This window comes from Oncorhynchus kisutch, linkage group LG18 (assembly GCF_002021735.2).
Source record: "Oncorhynchus kisutch isolate 150728-3 linkage group LG18, Okis_V2, whole genome shotgun sequence".
NCBI classification, from domain to species: Eukaryota; Metazoa; Chordata; class Actinopteri; order Salmoniformes; family Salmonidae; genus Oncorhynchus; species Oncorhynchus kisutch.
In genome coordinates this window covers 49002346-49020598 of record NC_034191.2, presented here as the reverse complement: position 1 = coordinate 49020598, position 18253 = coordinate 49002346, and the positions used below count along the sequence as shown (strand labels likewise).

The 18253-nt window shown below is 41.6% G+C and overlaps 2 protein-coding genes across 4 annotated transcripts in view; one reads left to right on the top strand and one right to left on the bottom strand.

The window, feature by feature from the left end:
- The window catches only part of LOC109909325 (M-protein, striated muscle-like), a 41941-nt gene extending 35420 nt beyond the window's left edge, over nt 1–6521 (bottom strand). The window contains exon 1 of one of the 2 annotated variants that reach the window (XM_031796216.1): nt 6314–6521. Coding sequence is in view for 1 of the 2 variants with exons in the window: in XM_031796215.1 (XP_031652075.1) it covers nt 5327–5484 (158 nt within the window). In the remaining variant the exon portion in view is untranslated. Of the gene's footprint in view, nt 1–5326; nt 5500–6313 lie in introns of those variants that run through there. The other variant, XM_031796215.1, reaches the window with a different exon arrangement.
- LOC109908789 (myosin regulatory light polypeptide 9-like) lies at nt 5449–17000 on the top strand. 2 transcript variants are annotated; one of them, XM_020507489.2, is made up of 4 exons: nt 5449–5468; nt 13914–14127; nt 14594–14755; nt 16490–16999. In XM_020507489.2, exons 2-4 carry the CDS (start codon nt 13944–13946, stop codon nt 16660–16662), a joined length of 519 nt encoding a protein of 172 aa, XP_020363078.1. In that variant the 5' UTR covers nt 5449–5468; nt 13914–13943; the 3' UTR covers nt 16663–16999. The 2 variants fall into 2 exon arrangements, with proteins under 2 accessions (XP_020363078.1, XP_020363077.1); XM_020507488.2 differs by lacking the exon at nt 5449–5468 and adding an exon at nt 11474–11602 and having other exon boundaries at nt 16490–17000.
- The last annotated feature ends 1253 nt before the right edge of the window (nt 17001–18253 follow it).

Sequence of the window (18253 nt, the reverse complement as noted above, 5' to 3'; positions counted from 1 at the left end):
GGTTACTCCTGGCTAACGCCTCTGTCCCGAAGCAAGCACCAGTTAGCCTGGAGCTAGCCTCGAGGCCCATCTCCCAGCTAGCCGAAGAGATCCTTCAGCCAATTCCTGGGCTACAATACCTCCTTTGCCAATTGGACTTGACCCTTTACTGCCGACACGGAGCCCCGCCGATCCATCACAACTGGTCTGCCGACATAACCGTCCGAGGGGGTTTCAACAGGCTCTTCCGTTGCGAAGTCACCCGGAGGCCCATCTGCTAGCCTGCTAGCCCCGGCCTGCTAGCTGTCTGAATCGGCGTGTCTCCAGCTCGCCTAGCTACTCACTGGACCCTATGATCACTCGGCTACACATGCCTCTCCCTAATGTCAATATGCCTAGTCTATTGTTGTTTTAATTAGGGATTGTCTTATTTCACTGTAGATCCTCCAGCCCTGCTCAAAATGCCTTAGCTAGCCCTTTTGTTCCACCCCCCACACATGCGGTGACCTCACCTGGCTTAAATGATGCCTCCAGACTCTCATCGTCACTCAATGCCTAGGTTTACCTAAATTGTACTCACATCCTACCATATCCTTGTCTGTACATTATGCCTTGAATCTTTTCTTCTGCGCCCATAAATCTGCTCCTTTTACTCTCTGTTCCAAACGTACTAGACAACCAGTTCTTATAGCCTTTAGCCGTACCCTTATCCTACTCCTCCTCTGTTCCTCTGGTGATGTAGAGGCTAACCCAGACCCTGCAGCTCCCAGCATCACTCCCATTCCCCAGGCGCTCTCATTTGTTGACTTCTGTAACCGTAAAAGCCTTGGTTTCATGCATATTAACATTAAGCCTCCTCCCTACGTTTGTTTTATTCATAGCTTTAGCACACTCCACCAACCCAGATGTCCTTGCCGTGTCTGAATCCTGGCTTAGGAAGGCCACCAAAAATCCTGAAATTTCCATCCCTAACTATAACATTTTACGACAAGATAGAACTGCCAAAGGGGATGGAGTTGCAAGCTAGTGCAGAGATAGGCTGCAGTGTTCTGTCATACTATCGAGGTCTGTGCCCAAACAATTTGAGCTTCTAGTTTTAAAAATCCACCTTTCCAGAAACAAGTCTCTCACCGTTGCCGCTTGCTATAGACCCCCTTCAGCCCCCAGCTGTGCCATGGACACCATATGTGAATTGATCACCCCCCATTTATCTTCAGAGTTGGTACTGTTGTTAGGTGACCTAAACTGGGACATGCTTAACACTCCGGCTGTCCTGCAATCTAAGCTAGATGCCCTCAATCTCATACAAATTATGAAGGAACCTACCAGGTACAACCCCAAATCCATAAACACGGGCACCCTCAGATATAATCCTGACCAATTTGCCCTCTATTTACACCTCTGCTGTCTTCAACCAGGAACTCAGCGATCACTGCCTCATTGCCTGCGTGCATAGTGGTTCCGCGGTCAAACAACCACCCCTCATCAATGTCAAACGCTCCCTAAAACAATATACTCAGTCAGTTAGGAAAGCAAAGGCTAGCTTTTTCAAACAGAAATTTGCATCCTGTAGCACTAATTCCAAAAAGTTTTGGGACACTAAAGTCCATGGAGATTAAGAGCACCTCCTCCCAGTGGCCCACTGCAATGAGGATAGGAAACACTGTCACCACCGATAAATCTACAGCAATCGATCATTTCAATAAGCATTTTTCTACGGCTGGCCATGCTTTCCACCTGGCTACCCCTACCCCGGCCAACATTTCAGCACCCCCTGCAGAAACTTGCCCAAGCCCCCCCCCCCCCTCCATCTGGACCCTCTCTTTCTAAAAATTATCCGCCAAAATTGTTGCAACCCCTATTACTAGCCGATTCAACCTCTCTTTCGAATCATCTGAGATCCCCAAAGATTGGAAAGCTGCCGCGGTCATCCCCCTCTGCAAAGGGGGAGACACTCTAGACCCAAACTGTTATAGACCTATTTCCATCCTGCCCTGCCTTTCTAAAATCTTTGAACGCCAAGTTAATAAACAAATTGCTGCCCGCACCATCCCGCCCGACTAGCATCCCTACTCTGGACTAGAGGTCGACCGATTAATCGGAATGGCCGATTAATTAGGGCCAATTTCAAGTTTTCATAACAATTGGAAATCTGTATTTTTGGGTGCATATTTTGCAGATTAAAATATATATATATTTACACCTTTTTTTAACTAGGCAAGTCAGTTAAGAACACATTCTTATTTTCAATGACGGCCTAGGAACGGTGGGTTAACAGCCTTATTCAGGGGCAGAACGACAGATTTAAACCTTGTCAGCTCGGGGGATCCAATCTTGCAAACTTTGTTAACTAGTCCAACGCTCTAACCACCTGCCTCTTATTGCACTCCACGAGGAGCCTGCCTGTTACGCAAATGCAGTAGAAGCCATGTTAAGTTGCTAGATAGCATTAAACTTATCTTATAAAAAACAATAAATCAATCATAATCACTAGTTATAACTACACATGGTTGATGATATTAGTTTATCTAGCGTGTCCTGCTTTGCTATAATCGATGCAACGCTGGGGGGATGATTTAACAAAAGCGCGAAAAAGGACTGTCCCTGCTCCAATGTGTACCTAACCATAAACATCAATGCCATTCTTAAAATCAATACATAGACGTATATATTTTTAAACCTGCATATTTAGCTAAAAGAAATCCAGGTTAGCAGGCAATATTAACGGCGAAATTGTGTCATTTCTCTTGTGTTCATTGCACGCAGTCAGGGTATTTGCAACAGTTTGGGCAGCCTGGCTCATTGTGAACTAATTTGCCCGAATTTTACATAATAATGACATAACATTGAAGGTTGTGCAATGTAACAAGAATATTTAGACTTAGGGATGCCACCCGTTAGATAAAATACCGAACGGTTCCGTATTTCACAGAAATAATAAACGTTCTGTTTTCGAAATGATAGTTTCCGGATTCGACCATATTAATGACCTAAGGCTCGTATTTCTGTGTGTTATTATGTTATAATTAAGTCTATGATTTGATAGAGCAGTCTGACTGAGCGATGGTAGGCACCAGCAGGCTCGTAAGCATTCATTCAAACAGCACTTTCATGCGTTTTGCCAGCAGCTCTTCGCAGCTATACTGTTACTATACTGTTACACTGGCAATACTATAGTGTCTATAAGAACCTCCAATAGTCAAAGGTATATGAAATACAAATGGTATAGAGAGAAATAGTCCTATAAATACTATATTAATTACAACCTAAAATCTCTAACCTTGGAATATTGAAGTCTCATGTTAAAAGGAACCACCAGCTTTCATATGTTCTCATGGTCTGAGCAAGGAACTGAAACGTTAGCTTTTTACATGGCACATATTGCACTTTTACTCTCTTCTCCAACACTTTGTTTTTGCATTATTTAAACCAAATTGAACATGTTTCATTATTTATTTGAGGATAAATGGATATTTATTGATGTATTATATTAAGTTAAAATAAGTGTTCATTCAGTATTGTTGTAATTGTCATTATTACAAATAAATCAAAATTGTCTGATTAATCTGTATTGGCGTTGAAAAATCATAATCGGTCGAACTCTATTCTGGACGGTTCTGACTTAGAATTTGTGGACAACTACAAATACCTAGGTGTCTAGCTAGACTGTAAACTCTCCTTCCAGACTCACATTAAACATCTCAAATCCAAAATGAAATCTAGAATTGGCTTCCTATTTCGCCACAAAGCCTCATTCACTCATGCTGCAAAACACACCCTCGTAAAACTGACTATCCTACTGATCCTTGACTTCGGCGATGTCATTTACAAAATAGCCTCCAACACTCTACTCAGCAAACTGGATGTAGTCTATCACAGTGCCATCTGTTTTGTCACCAAAGCCCCATATACTACCCACCACTGCGACCTGTATGCTCTCGTTGGCTGGCCCTCACTACATATTCGTCTCCAAACCCACTGGCTCCAGGTCATCTATAAGTCTTTGCTAGGTAAAGCCCCGCCTTATCTCAGCTCACTGGTCACCATAGCAACACCAACCAGTAGCACACGCTCCAGCAGGTATATTTCACTGGTCATCCCCAAAGCCAACACTTCCTTTGGCTGCCTTTCCTTTCAGTTCTCTGCTGCCAATGACAGGAACGAAATGCAATTTAGTTTTTTTTTATCAAATCACTGAAGCCTTGTATCTATCTCCCTCTCTAACTTTAAGCATCAGCTGTCAGAGCAGCTTACCGATCTGTGTACCTGTACACAGCCAATATGTAAATATCACACCCAACTACCTCATCCCCATATTATTGCTTACCCGCTTGCTATTTTGCACCCCAGTATCTCGACTTGCACATCATCATCTGCACATCTATCACTCCAGTGTTAATGCTAAATTGTCATTATTTCACCTCTGTGGACTATTTATTGCCTTACCTCCATACTCTTCTACATTTGCACACACTGTATATAGATTTTTCTATTGTTGTTTTTGTCGTACTGCTTTGCTTTATCTTGGCCAGGTCGCAGTTGTAAATGAGAACTCTCAACTGGCGTACCTGGTTAAATAAAGGTGAAATAAAATAAATAAAATATCTTAATAGGGAAACAAGTCCTCAAGGAAGTAAACCATTAAAACTGGGGTTTAGACAACTAGGGCAGAGAATCTACACCACAGCTCAGATTCCTAAAGACATGTTATGCATGGGTCAGGATGTTATTTCAGTCTATAGGTCATGGCAAAGGTCAATAACACTTCATTATGCAACACAGTGCATTCCTTTAAAGCTTGATTATACCCAGCCTGCACCAAACATTTATGACGACAGAGCCGATGTGAATCTGAGACGTTCCATTTCTGTTTAACTGAACTATAGTGGGAACTAGGAGAAGGTTGTCTTAAAAGAAAAAAAAGTGCATTAGTTCAAAAGCAGACAGAGCAGTGTGCAACAGACACCGATATACACAGTATCCATTCAACAGGCTACTTGGAACTTCATGCAGGATTCAGACATATTTGTGGAATGGTTTTAGAGAAAACAGATAAGGTTGAAGAATGTTACTGGGAGTGGTCAAACATTAATACCGCAGGTGTAGAAGCAGGAAGTAGAAGAGTAATTATTTAACGCAGAGAAATTAGGGTTACTAAGCATGACCGACTGATGTGGAGGCCATGGATGGCATGGGAAAAGTTGCCAGAAGTATGAGATAGGAAGTAAGGTGGGTGGGGGTGATGGGGTTACAAGGGCAGCAGGGCCATCTTCTGACACCAGCATGGAGGGGATGCATGGATATGAGCCAGAGCTACTGTTCTGCAGGGCATCCTGTTCCTCCTTACCCCCTGCTGGCACCGAGACTGGCACTGGCTCTGCTGCGGGTGGCATAGCTGCTGCTGCTCGACTGGTACTGGCTAACAGCCGACTCCACCTCCTTGCTGCGGTAGCAACGGTCATAGTGGCGGTGCTGTTTCTGGTAGAAAGGTATGGATCCAGACATCCTGCACAGTGTTCCTGGCACGAGCACTGAATTCTCAGTCTCTTGTAGTCTGCCTAGCTAGTGTCTGAGAATGGTTTTGTTCAATACAGTTAAAGCATTGCTTCGAAATGTACTTTTGTAAGCTATTAGTTGTTTTATTGTTTCGGTTTCATTTACAATTTGTCTTGATGATACTTGTTGTTATTGTATTATGTTACTTGAAATAATCACAGAGGAAAGGTCATGACCTTCATTGTCTCTATTGGATTGGGGGGGAAATTATATTGATTGTGCCTGATCAATATCTTCATGCTCTGTACACAACTCAAGTGTAGCCTACTATCAACATCAGTGGATAAGGAATAAAATGCACAACTTTTTCTGATAGTAAAATTAGCCAAATTGATTTGGTAGATGTAGAATTAAAATATTTTGTGGGTTTTTCCAAATAACTTGACTGGTGTAGCCTAGCCCTATTTCCTATTAATGGAAATCAATACATTTCCAGATTCCATTGCTTTGAAAATACTTTATGGCTGTTCTAAACGGCAGTAAGCATAGGATGTTAACTGACATGAGTGGAGGGCAACAGGTGCACTGGTTCAGTAGTTGTTCAATCCAATAGGCATGATTTTAATATGAGAAGAGCCTGTGAATCTGAAATTCCTAATTGCAGTGTGCGACTGAGGTTGGCATAGCACAGGATTCACATTGCAAACAATCACACCATCAAAATGCACACTAAACATAAAATACTCAACAACGAATTATGAAAAAAATGACCTCTGGTTACTTCTATTTAGCTGATGATGCAGAAATCGTATCAGATACTCGTATCGAGATAACTTACCTAGGCCCAAAAGCCACCAACTGCTGCAAGCAAAGGAAAAAGTGATCCAACTCCAGGTGTAAGTCAACGAAGCTTGATATCCAGGCAACGCCGCAGGTAGGTGCGGTAGCAGAGGACAGGGCAGCCGTCTATACAACAAAAATAATATTGGCACTCTATGGAATAGCCAAACCGCAGTTACGTCCTTTTATGGCGTGGAGACCCGATAAATATAGACGAGTGCAGAGCGGATTGAAGCTATCGCAACTCCAGGAAGAGAGCGGCAGACCCAACTTAGTTCCAGCGACGTTTGAATATGTTGGTCATTGACGAGTGCGACTATTTGCAACGCCAAAAAAATGACTCTAACTACCTGTTGGCCTATATTTTAGACAAGGCCTACTGTACAAACAATGTGTAGCCTTTCATCATCAGTCAGTGTTACTGTATTTTTGACACCACTTATTAGAAAGAGTATAGCCTAACTCATCATCAGTGTCCCTATAATGGAATACTTTATACATTTGGTATTTAAACATGGGTATTTCCTCTTACAGAAGACCTTAGATGTATTAATGCCTATCAGGGTTTTTGTCATTGTATCATATTCACATTTAGAAAGGTCACTTTAGGCCTCACACCTCAACATCTGGTTGCCTGGCAGCCCTATATACTACTCTGATCAACATTGGGCTGACCCCATAACTTGGACTTTATCTTAAAAAGGAATAAATGGTGTAATTTCCATCTCATATTGTGCCAATGTTCGATATCCTACACTTCACTAGCGGTTATCTTGGCTGCTCACAATATCTAAGAGAGCTTCAGATGTGTCTGTGACTAACTATAGCCATGCTATTGTTGCCTGTGTCACATGTAACAAATGTAAGTTAGCATTGTATGTGCTTGCATGAAAGAGAGAGAGCACATCCCCATGTTTTATCGTGTGGGTGGAGCCCTACTCCTTGCCTTTTGACCCTGCATGTGAAACTGACAAATGTGACATCCTCTGAGTAGTGAATGAATACTAAGGCTCCTGCTTTGATCTAACTTTATTTTTGTTTCAAATATTTTTTTGAACACACACAAGAATGGTGTATAGGAAAACAAGACAGGTATACAATTCTTATCTAAACATAAAAGAGCAGACAGGAACAACAAGACCCAGAGTTCTACAAATAATACAAAACATGACATACAGAACAAGGACATGTAGAAAGAAAGAGGGTAGATGTCACCCCCACACTTATTCCCCCCTACCCCCCCCCCCAACTGCTCAAAGGTAGATTAAAATATTACAATTGAGTGTGCGTTAATAAGTACAAATTCACAGCGCCGACTCGTCCAAGTAGGAGAGGAAAGGCTGCCAGATTTGATCAAATGTTGATAATTTATTGTTCAGAATATATCTAAGGCTCCTGCTTTGTTATGGCTCCTGCTTTGTTATGAGGCGATGAATGATCTTACAGATGACACAAAACACTATAAAACACTAGTCTGTGTTTCTTTCTTTGCTTGAACAACTTTCCATGACCGGTCATCCACTTTTAGCCTTTGCCTTATTCCTTGCATCACTATACACATGTCTTCATAATGCTATTTCCAGAATACAGATCATGAATGCATTTTTTGGAATCTTCAGTAGTTCCTACTGATAGAGAGAGCATTGACCAATCAGACACCTATGGAGGTACATTTACCATAGAACGTCATATTGAATCACATATCTCTATGGTACATACAACATAACAAAAGACCAGCTGTCTTTGTGTGACTGAACATCAAAGGAAATTGTGTTGCTTTTCAATAGGGTTTCAACTAAAACTACAGTAATTTACTCTAATCTAAAGATAACCCCCCAATTACCTGACAGCATGGCAATCATAACTCATGGAGGATATTTTCCTCAAAAAATTATTCACCCTTCCCAACCAGGAATGTGATACAATTGTGGGCTAATGACTTCATCCTATCACAACCTGCAGTAAATCATTGGGATGGTACTACTATGTTCTTTGTCCCAACTTTATTTAACTAGGCAAGTCAGTTAAGAACAAATTCATATTTACAATGAAGGCCTACTCCAGCCAAACTCCGATGACACTGGGCCAATTGTGCACAGCCCTATGGGACTCCCAATCACAGCCAGATGTGATACAGCCTGGATTTAAACCAGGTACTATAGTGACACCTCTTGCACTGAGATGCAGTGCTTTAGACTGCTGCACCACTCGGGAGCCCAAATGGCACCCTATTTCCTATATAGTGCACTACTATTGACCAGTGGGTAGGAGTGGGTGTGTTAGAACATGGAAAGTCAGAATGATTTCATGTGAAACTCCTACTGGAAGTTGATTGATTGTAATGATGAATGGAAACTTTGTTTTAGTCCCCCCTATGAGACTAGTACCCTCAAGTGGTTGAATATGGGTAGTGCAATATGAGGTCATGTTTCCAGGCAAGATTCTTTGATTTTGGTCAGACAGGAACAACACACTAAATTCACTAATCAATGACTTATTAATGAACTGAATCAAGTGTATTCGTATTGGTTTAATGGTCTAGAGATTTACTATTATTTTATACATGTTAATGTTATTGTTTGTCTTCATGGATCCCAGAAATACTTGAAAAAATGTATTGTTGTTACATGTTTAGACATAGCCTAGAGCTTGTTTTTTTTGCGAATGTGAAACCATGTTAAGCTCTCCTCACCATCCCAGTTTGGAGCAGCGACCCTCTGTCTCCTTTCAGTAAACATGAACACATTATGGTCTCAAGATGAGTTCGCCATTGCTCATTCCTGTCATTGTAGTGGTTCCCATCTGCTGAACTTGCTGATGAAGAAAGTGTTTTACTGTTCAACAGACTAAGAACCATTCCAGCTCTCTTGGGAACAGGCAGAAAAATGCTTTTTCATTTAAAAGATGGTTATTGGATCATAGTAGTAAACTAGCAGTAGCTCATACCATGAACAACCGAACTTATAAGTAGTTAAATAGAACTATTATGGATAATTCTGGTCATCTCTGTATACCCGTCGCAAGAACCACTAGTTGATGCTTATTTATAAAACCCTCTTAGGCCTCACTCCCTGCTATCTGAGATATCTACTGCAGCCCTAATCTTCCACATACAACACCCGTTCTGCCAGTCACATTCTGTTAAAGCACACACATCCCTGAGTCGCTCCTCTTTTCAGTTCACTACAGCTAGCGACTGGAACGAGCTGCAACAAACACTCAAACTGGACTGTTTTATCTCAATCTCTTCATTCAAAGACTCAATCATGGACACTCTTACTGACAGGTGTAGCTGCTTTGCGTGATGTATTGTTGTCTCTATCTTCTTGCCCTTTGTGCTGTTTTCTGTGCCCAATAATGTTTGTACCATGTTTTGTGCTGCTACCATGTTGTGTTGCTACCATGTTGTTGTCATGTTGTGTTGTCATGTGTGCTGCCTTGCTATGTTGTTATCTTAGGTCTCTCTTTATGTAGTGTTGTGTTGGGTTGTCTCATCGTGATGTGTGTTTTGTCCTATATTTATATAAACTCAGCAACAACAAAAGAATGTCCCATTTTCAGGACCCTGTCTTTCAAAGATAATTTGTAAAACTCCAAATAACTTCACAGATCTTCACTGTAAAGGGTTTAAACACTGTTTCCCATGTTTGTTCAATGAACCATAAACAATGAATGAACATGCACCTGTGGAACGGTCATTAAGACACTAACAGCTTACAGACGGTAGGCAATTAAGGTCACAGTTATGAAAACTTAGGACACTAAAGAGGCCTTTTACTGACTCTGAAAAACACCAAAAGAAAGATGCCCAGGGTCCCTGCTCATCTGCGTGAACGTGCCTTAGGCATGCTGCAAGGAGGCATGAGGACTGCAGATGTGGCCAAGGAAATAAATTGTAATGTCCGTACTGTGAGACGCCTAAGACAGCGTTACACCGAGGCCTGTACTCTGGAGCGGGATCGATTTGTAGTGGAGGGTCCATCATGGTGGGGCGGTGTGTCACAGCGTCATCGGACTGAGCTTGTTGTCATTGAAGGCAATCCCAACACTGTGCATTACAGGGAAAACATCCTCCTTCCTCATGTGGTACCCTTCCTGGTGGCATTGTCTCCAGCATGACAATGCCACAAGCCATACTGCTTGTTCTGTGCGTGATTTCCTGCAAGACAGGAATGTCAGTGTTCTGCCATTGCCAACGAAGAGCACGGATCTCAATCCCATTGAGCACGTCTGGGACCTGTTGGATCGGAGGGTGGCGTCTAGGGCCATTCCCCCCAGAAATGTCCGGGAACTTGCAGGTGCCTTGGTGGAAGAGTGGCGTAACAGCTCACAGCAAGAACGGGCAAATCTGGTGCAGTCCAAGAGGAGATGCACTGCAGTACATAAATGCAGCTGGTGGCCACACCAGATACTGACTGTTACTTTTGATTTTGACACCCCCTTTGTTCAGGGACACATTATTCCATTTCTGTTAGTCACATGTCTGTGGAACTTCTTTTGTCTCAGTTGTTGAATATTGTTATGTTCATACACATATTTACACATGTTAAGTTTGCTGAAAATAAACACAGTTGACAGTGAGAGGACGTTTCTTTTTTTGCTGAGTTTTTATATATATATTTATTAATCACAGCCCCCGTCCCTGCAGGAGGCCTTTTGCCTTTTGGTAGGCTATCATTGTAAATAAGAATGTGTTCTTAACTGACTTGCCAGGTGAAATAAAGGTACAAATAAATAAGTAATAATAATTATGTTTGCTGTTCCTTTGGCCTATGACAAGGGGGTGGGGCTCAACTAGTGTAGAAGTTTTTAAAATGGCTTAACTATAATCATTCTATTTTTGTATATGTTTTGTGAAATCCGAGTTTTAATATAATTAAAATCGTGTCACCAAAGCAACGTTATCTTACTCATGATTAGGCACAGGAAGATGCATTTATTTTCTCCGTATTTGGGCATATGTCAAGAATGTCTTTTGAGAAAACACCATTACCTCGTGGGTGTTTACCAAAGTAAAAATGAAATGATTTACGAGCATTTACATAAACTATGTATAGTCAAAGCTAAAAAACAACAACATTAAAGACATATCTAAATATGTATTTTGTTGTACGGTGCAAAATATAATTGAATACAAATACAAATGATTTAGACATTGTAAAGTCCTCCCCATTTCCCGAAGTTGGTTTGGCCTGCATTTCCTGTGCGAAACCATTATTAGGAAGTTAGGGCGGTGGTTGAGAGAGGGCAGCACGGGCTAACTGACTATCCATTTTTTCGGAATTAGGTAGGTCTTATATATGCTTATTTGAGCGTAAGAAGTATTATTTCACTTGTTAATTCCATGCTACCTTTGAACTGTCAGTTATATAGCTTAAAATGTCGAAGCTACACGTGTGTTACTATCAATGTATGTGTTTTCTGGCTGATTTAGCTAGCGGGGTTAGCAAGCTAGCTATATCGGCTTGTTAGCTGCCAAAATTACAGTATTTCCTGCATGGGGAGAAATTGACATTTCGTTCTAACTAGCACATTTATCGTTTTAAATTACATATAACAGACCGTACGGTAGCTGGGTAAATATTATTATAACGACGCAAATGTGTACCAAAACCAAGTAGCTAGCGTAGCGGACGTCCTGGGATTCGTAATGTTATCTCAACAATGTCGCTAACGTCACCAGTGTGTTGCGACCCGCGTGAACAGTGGAATCGGTGTTTGCCTTCAAAATAGAAGTTCCCCATTGAAACTGATGCAAACGGATAAAAATTGTGGCATCATGACACAATTGGACTTGATCATACTACCTACCCAAGGTTGGCATGTTATAAATTCAACAAGCTACCGTTAGTTTGACCCCATAAAATAAAATCTGAAATCGCGCTGTGGGTGTATTTTAATTCAGAGTTGCATTGAGGTCATACTTCTATGCACTGTACAGTCTGTGTTGTACACCTATGAAATGGGTTATCAGCCTACTCAGTGACTCTCAAGAAACAACTGTAGAGTTTACGCACATGTTAGCGTCTTGGCTCTTATAGCTGGACATTGACTTTGGAATGCACATTGGTTGACTGAGCTTAATTTAGCTGATTTCAGTCCCACGAGTTAAGATGCAAATACTTGTGGAAACCCTACATAGTTCTGTGAGTGTCTAAGTAGGGTGATAACCAATTTCATGGGTGTACATTGCAATATTAATGTTCCATACACAGGCTGACTGGGGTACTTCAGGATTTCGGCAATGAGTCAGGTTAACTTGTGGATTCCATTTTTATGTTGGTCCAGTATGAAGGAAGTTGGCATTGGCTCACGAAACTACCTCTAACTAGTGTTAGCACAATGAATGAAAGTCCATGGGTATCTGCTAGCATGACTTCCAGTGGCTGTTTCAGAGTCCGGCAATAAGAGCTAAGACGCTGATATTTGTGTAAACTCTACAAAGTTGTGTTCTGTGTCACTGGGTAGTCTGATACCCCATTTCATTGGAGAACAATTCATAGGTTAGACTGTAGAGTGCTTATAAGTATGCCCCCAATGAAATTCTGTATTCAAATACATTGGGACTAGATCATTATTTCATTTTGGTCAAATTCTAACTATTTCTATAATGTTCAAACCTTGTTTAGCGTTATCTAGTCCTATTGTGGCATGATCACAGTTCTAACTGTTTGCATCAGTTTCAATGGGTGTCTTTTATTTTGAAGGCTAACTGCAGATTCCAGTATTGTTGTTCATGCTAATGTTGTTCAGGACACAAGTCCTAACGTCAGCTGTCTATCTGTAGCTTATTGCTCATAGTCATTCCAAATTTGTGTAAATTGATATTTGTGCTTAATGTTAATTTCTACGATACTATCTACATTACTTTAGGTTACGCAAGTATTAACAGCTGGCAGCAGTTTTTGGCCCTATTCATGGCATAGCTCTAACTTGGCTAAGTTATTTCTCAAAATATCATAGTCTAGGCATCATTAACATTCTGTCACTAGATTTCTCACCTACCCTCAATAGAAAAGGATATGTGGTCTTGGAAAGAACTTCAGCCTGAATTCAGTCCCCCTATCATTGTTCAACCTCAAATTAGGTCACTGACTCAGTTTTATCCAGCTGTGTTGCCATAATAGTGAGTCAATGGCATGGACCACTGGCTCCCTCTTACTTGCTAGGAAGGGAGGCATATTCGAGGCAGGGGCCTTCTAACTCTTCGAATAAGATGGTGTTGAACTTGCCTGAAAAGGGAATTCTCACATCTGTAGTTTTTCCTATCCTGTGCAAAGGGAACAGCTAGAAACAACCTTCACAGCAGTAGAACATTTCCATTTATAGCACAGTGAGGACACATCTCCGGGGAATAATTTGCCAGAGTCTGACTTAGATTAGCCCATAGCCACAAAGCTGGGCATGACTAGTCAAATCTTATTTTGGGTAATGAGACAAGCCAGGTTCCCTGTTTTTGTAGACCCTTATGTATCCTCAAATGTTAATGTCCCTAGAATTGAACATCATTGACATCAGTCTGATTGAAAGGGTAAGTAACTTTCTAGGATTTTACAAATCTGGTGCTATGGTCTTATTCAGGAATATTCTCTTTTCAGCCTCGCAGGTAAACACACAAAACAGCCAAAATGTCGAGCAAAAGGGCCAAGGGAAAGACCACCAAGAAGCGTCCCCAGCGCGCTACCAGCAATGTGTTCGCCATGTTCGACCAGTCTCAGATCCAGGAGTTCAAAGAGGCCTTCAACATGATTGACCAGAACCGCGACGGGTTTGTCGACAAGGAGGACCTGCATGACATGCTTGCCTCACTAGGTGAGTCTCTGAAGCCCCCCTTAGCTGAGCTGAAATCTGTCCATGGTTTTCTCTTGAACATTGAGTGAATTAATGTGAAACTGAGGCACTGGATGATTTGTGATATCGCTTGTGTGGGACTCCCTTTTAAATGATTGCATATTTATTTTGTTCAATGCTTAGCGTTAAACTTTGTAGTGTTTGTGGACCCAGTCCGTCTTGCTGAAAGGGTGTAGGTTTGTTATGTAAGGTGTTGCAGTATATTTACCCCCAGGCTAAGGTTGGGTTTGTCTCCCACCTGGTAAGTTGGTTTTAGAAGAGGCATTCCATTGAAACAGTTGCGCATTCACAAAGAACATGCATTTTTCCAACATTCCCTACTACCCTGTTACCATTTTTTATGATTGAAACCATTTATGCTGATATTATTGTAAAACTAACGGAGTTGAATGCAATCTGTTCTAATGTGGCACTGTTTGTTCTTTAGGGAAGAACCCGACTGATGATTACCTGGAGGCTATGATGACTGAAGCGCCTGGGCCCATCAACTTCACCATGTTCCTCACCATGTTCGGAGAGAAGCTCAACGGCACAGATCCTGAGGACGTCATCAGAAACGCTTTTGCCTGCTTCGACGAAGAAGGCACAGGTAAGCCTATAACAAATCATTGGGTTTTTCTTCAAGGAATTATTCCAAGTGGAAAGGAATGTTGTCAGTGTCGGCCTGTATTGATTCATACTGTTGTAGAGACTGATAATGGATGCTGTAGTTGTGTAGAGAACTTAAGTTTTATTAGTCCTATGCATGGTGTAACGAAATGCTAAGTTGCAAGTTCCTTCTCGACAATGCATCAATGACAAATAAATGGCAGTAGAATAAAGTGTAAGTTACACAGGAAGGTGCCATTTATAGTCCAATATTTTCACGTGTAGTGGGGGCAAGTGTGTAAATTGAGCAGTATAATTGGTCTGGTGGCCGCAGTTGTGGTGTTGGTAGCATGCGTGTGCGTGCTAAGGTGCATAGAATCAGAGCAGGTGCTCAGTCCGGTTCAAGTGCTCAGCAGTCTAATGGCTTGTGGAAAGAAGCTCGCTGAGCCTGTTGGTATCAGACGTCATTCTTAGATGCCATCTGCCTGACCGGTAAGGGTGAGAATGTGTTTGTGGGGTTCTTGATGAAGATACAATTCCTGATGAGTCTGTCTTAGCTGCATAGACTGGATTTTTGGGCTGTCCCGGTAACATCTGGTCCGGTGGGTAAACCCAGGGGTTTATTCCCAAAATGATTAAACCAGAGGTGTATACTATGAAGCAAGCTAGATCTACTCAGGCTTTTATAAAGCAAGCCAGCTTCAGTTGGCTACACATTCCAGGTCATTGGAATGTGGAATTCTTGTATTTCTAGCAGGCTTGTAATTAATTGCGGGTGCATGTTGCACATGGCTAGTTGAACACCAAACTTTTCGTTGAGACAATGTTGAAACATCAATCCATGGGCCACTGTCATTTTAATTTGTGGTGTTAAATGGGCTTGTAGAATTGCTGTGTTTTTTTTACTTAATACTGTCTTTGGCGTGCTTTTTCCCACTCCTTTCGCTCCTATCTGTGGAACACGTTGTGGCCATAGACCTATCTATAGAAGGGTTTGGAACCTCCAACCCTGGCAATTTTAATAAAACTAGCCATGGCTGCCAGTCTTGATTTGAATGGGAACTGCCATTGATGGGTTATGTCTGGTTGGTTGGCTGTCAGTTATCCTTTCGCACATTTCTAAATACAATAGTGTGGAAAAACAGTTTGGAATGCAAATGCTGCCATTCAATGTGTAATGGCTATTTTAACATTGTTTTACTCTCAATTGTAATTACTTTATCAGGTGTCTTTCTCAAGTGAAGGGGATGATGATTATCTTTGCGAAAGGGAAGGTATCTGATTTCATTGGTCCCCAACTCATGGCTAAGAAGTTATTCAGGATAAAGGGGGTTAGCCCTGAGTTAGCCTGCCCCAGGATTTGTCATAGAAATTTACTAGGCTAAAAGGTGAGGGCTCTGGTCCATATGGGAAATTCATGCTTACAAATACACATTGGGCATTTGTTTTATTCCTTTAGTATCCCTACCCCCGAAACTTAATTTCAAAATATCACCCTTGAGCGGGCTGTGGATTGTAAATACAGAAATATGCTTCTGTCAACTTTGATAAAATATCTTGGTTAATGTTATTGTTTCATATTGGGTTGGCCAGATGCTTGGCATTTAAAAAATAAATGCTGATGGGTTGGTTGAGTCAACAAATGAATAACCCATGCATCACCACCCGATGGGAGTAACCATGACATGGGCATTTTCGCATACCTGTCTCACTGCATCACCCTGTCTATCCTCAGGTGTCATCCAGGAGGAATACCTCAGAGAGCTGCTGACCACAATGGGTGACCGCTTCACAGACGAGGAGGTGGACGAGCTCTTCAGGGAGGCACCCATTGACAAAAAGAGCAACTTCAACTATGTGGAGTTCACACGCATCCTAAAACACGGAGCCAAGGACAAGGATGATTAAATCCACAGCCATGCCAGTCGTATTATGGTTTCTCTCTGACCCCTCTACTCTTTTACCCCCAGCTAGACCATCTTGCTGCATGTCTCAGCTCTAATAAATCCATGTTTAGCAAGGTGAAACAATGGCTTTGACCGTATCTGAGGTCCCATTTCAATACTGCCAGATTTGCACATCTGTATTGAGAATTGTAACGGGTGATGGTGAATTTGCAAAACAATGTACTTGTCTGTGACGTGAAATGGAAAATACTCTGGAAGCAAGCTCCTATGCTACTCAAATGGTCTGGTCTAGCTGAATTTTTACATTTTATAATAAATATAAGCTTTAAATAAATGACTCAACTTGTATTTTGCTCTGTTCTTTACCCTATTTAAATCATGAATTAACTGTTGAAATATGCTATGTTTAGTAAGCTGATGGTTCCCTTCCTCCTGTGCTGGTATGTTATTTCCCAACAAGGAATTTTCTCAGTCATTACCCTTTCCACCTAGCGTGTATGGACGTGTCGAAGAGGGTTACAGTGATGGTTAGTTTGCAATTCCTAGATGATACTAAAATCGGTTAACTATACAGTCATCTTAAAGATGGCAACCACACATTTCAGAGGAATATCTAGGAAAAAGGATTGGCCAAAGATCTGAATTAAACTGCCTGTGTAAATGCAGCCTGGATGTTATCTAGATACGTTAGTTTAGTATCAGATCCTGGTCATCAATTTATTAATTCCTAAAGATGCACATAGCAGCAGTCAATCGTCTGGCACTGTTACCGCAAAAAAGACCAAACCATACTAACATTTGTTGCTTTACTAACAATCATTACCGCTTGCACTTTACTGTTTCGTCAATTATTTTGTTGCTATACTTAGTGAAATTTACTTTTTAACTTTCTCTTACACTTATTCTAACTTCAGTGAGTCTATTTTGGTAACTCTGGCATTGTAGTGGCTGAGTGAAAAATGTTAACCCAGCCCATTGGTTAAATTAAAGTGGCCAATCACTACTGAGCACATTCATTACAGAACCACGCTGGACCGGTGGCTAGATCTTACACGTGTTTTGCAGCATCCCCTGTTAGATTATGGGTTGCACTGTAAAAGCTGACATTTGTATGAATTTTCTAACAGTATGGCTAGGTCATGGTATGTTTAGTCAAATGTTGCTTGTGGTTAACCACCAGCAAGCAAAGGTTAATTAACATCAAAATGAACGGGGCATTCCATGAACCTGTATTTATGGAAAACATTTGAATCCAATGTAAATATTTCACAGCACTGTAGTCTTTCAGGTAACTAAAGGAGTTGCACACTATCTCCCAGTAATTTATTGGGCAAAAGAACAATGTTTTGGCCTCACTGTGCCTTCAGGGTGTTTTGGTAACTAACAGGGCTTTGAAGGTTCATCTTTTCTCATGCTCATGCAGGTTGGAACCACCTGGTGAGTCCTGGAACAGAACCATGGCTTGAAAGGTGATCCAGAGGCTTCCGCTACTCGGGCAGACAAGGGCACACCTCAGTCCTCCAGGTGGGCTGGGTCGCATCTCCAGACTTCTGTGTGCTCCGGTAGAGGAGCCCCTGTGTGTGGCGTACCGA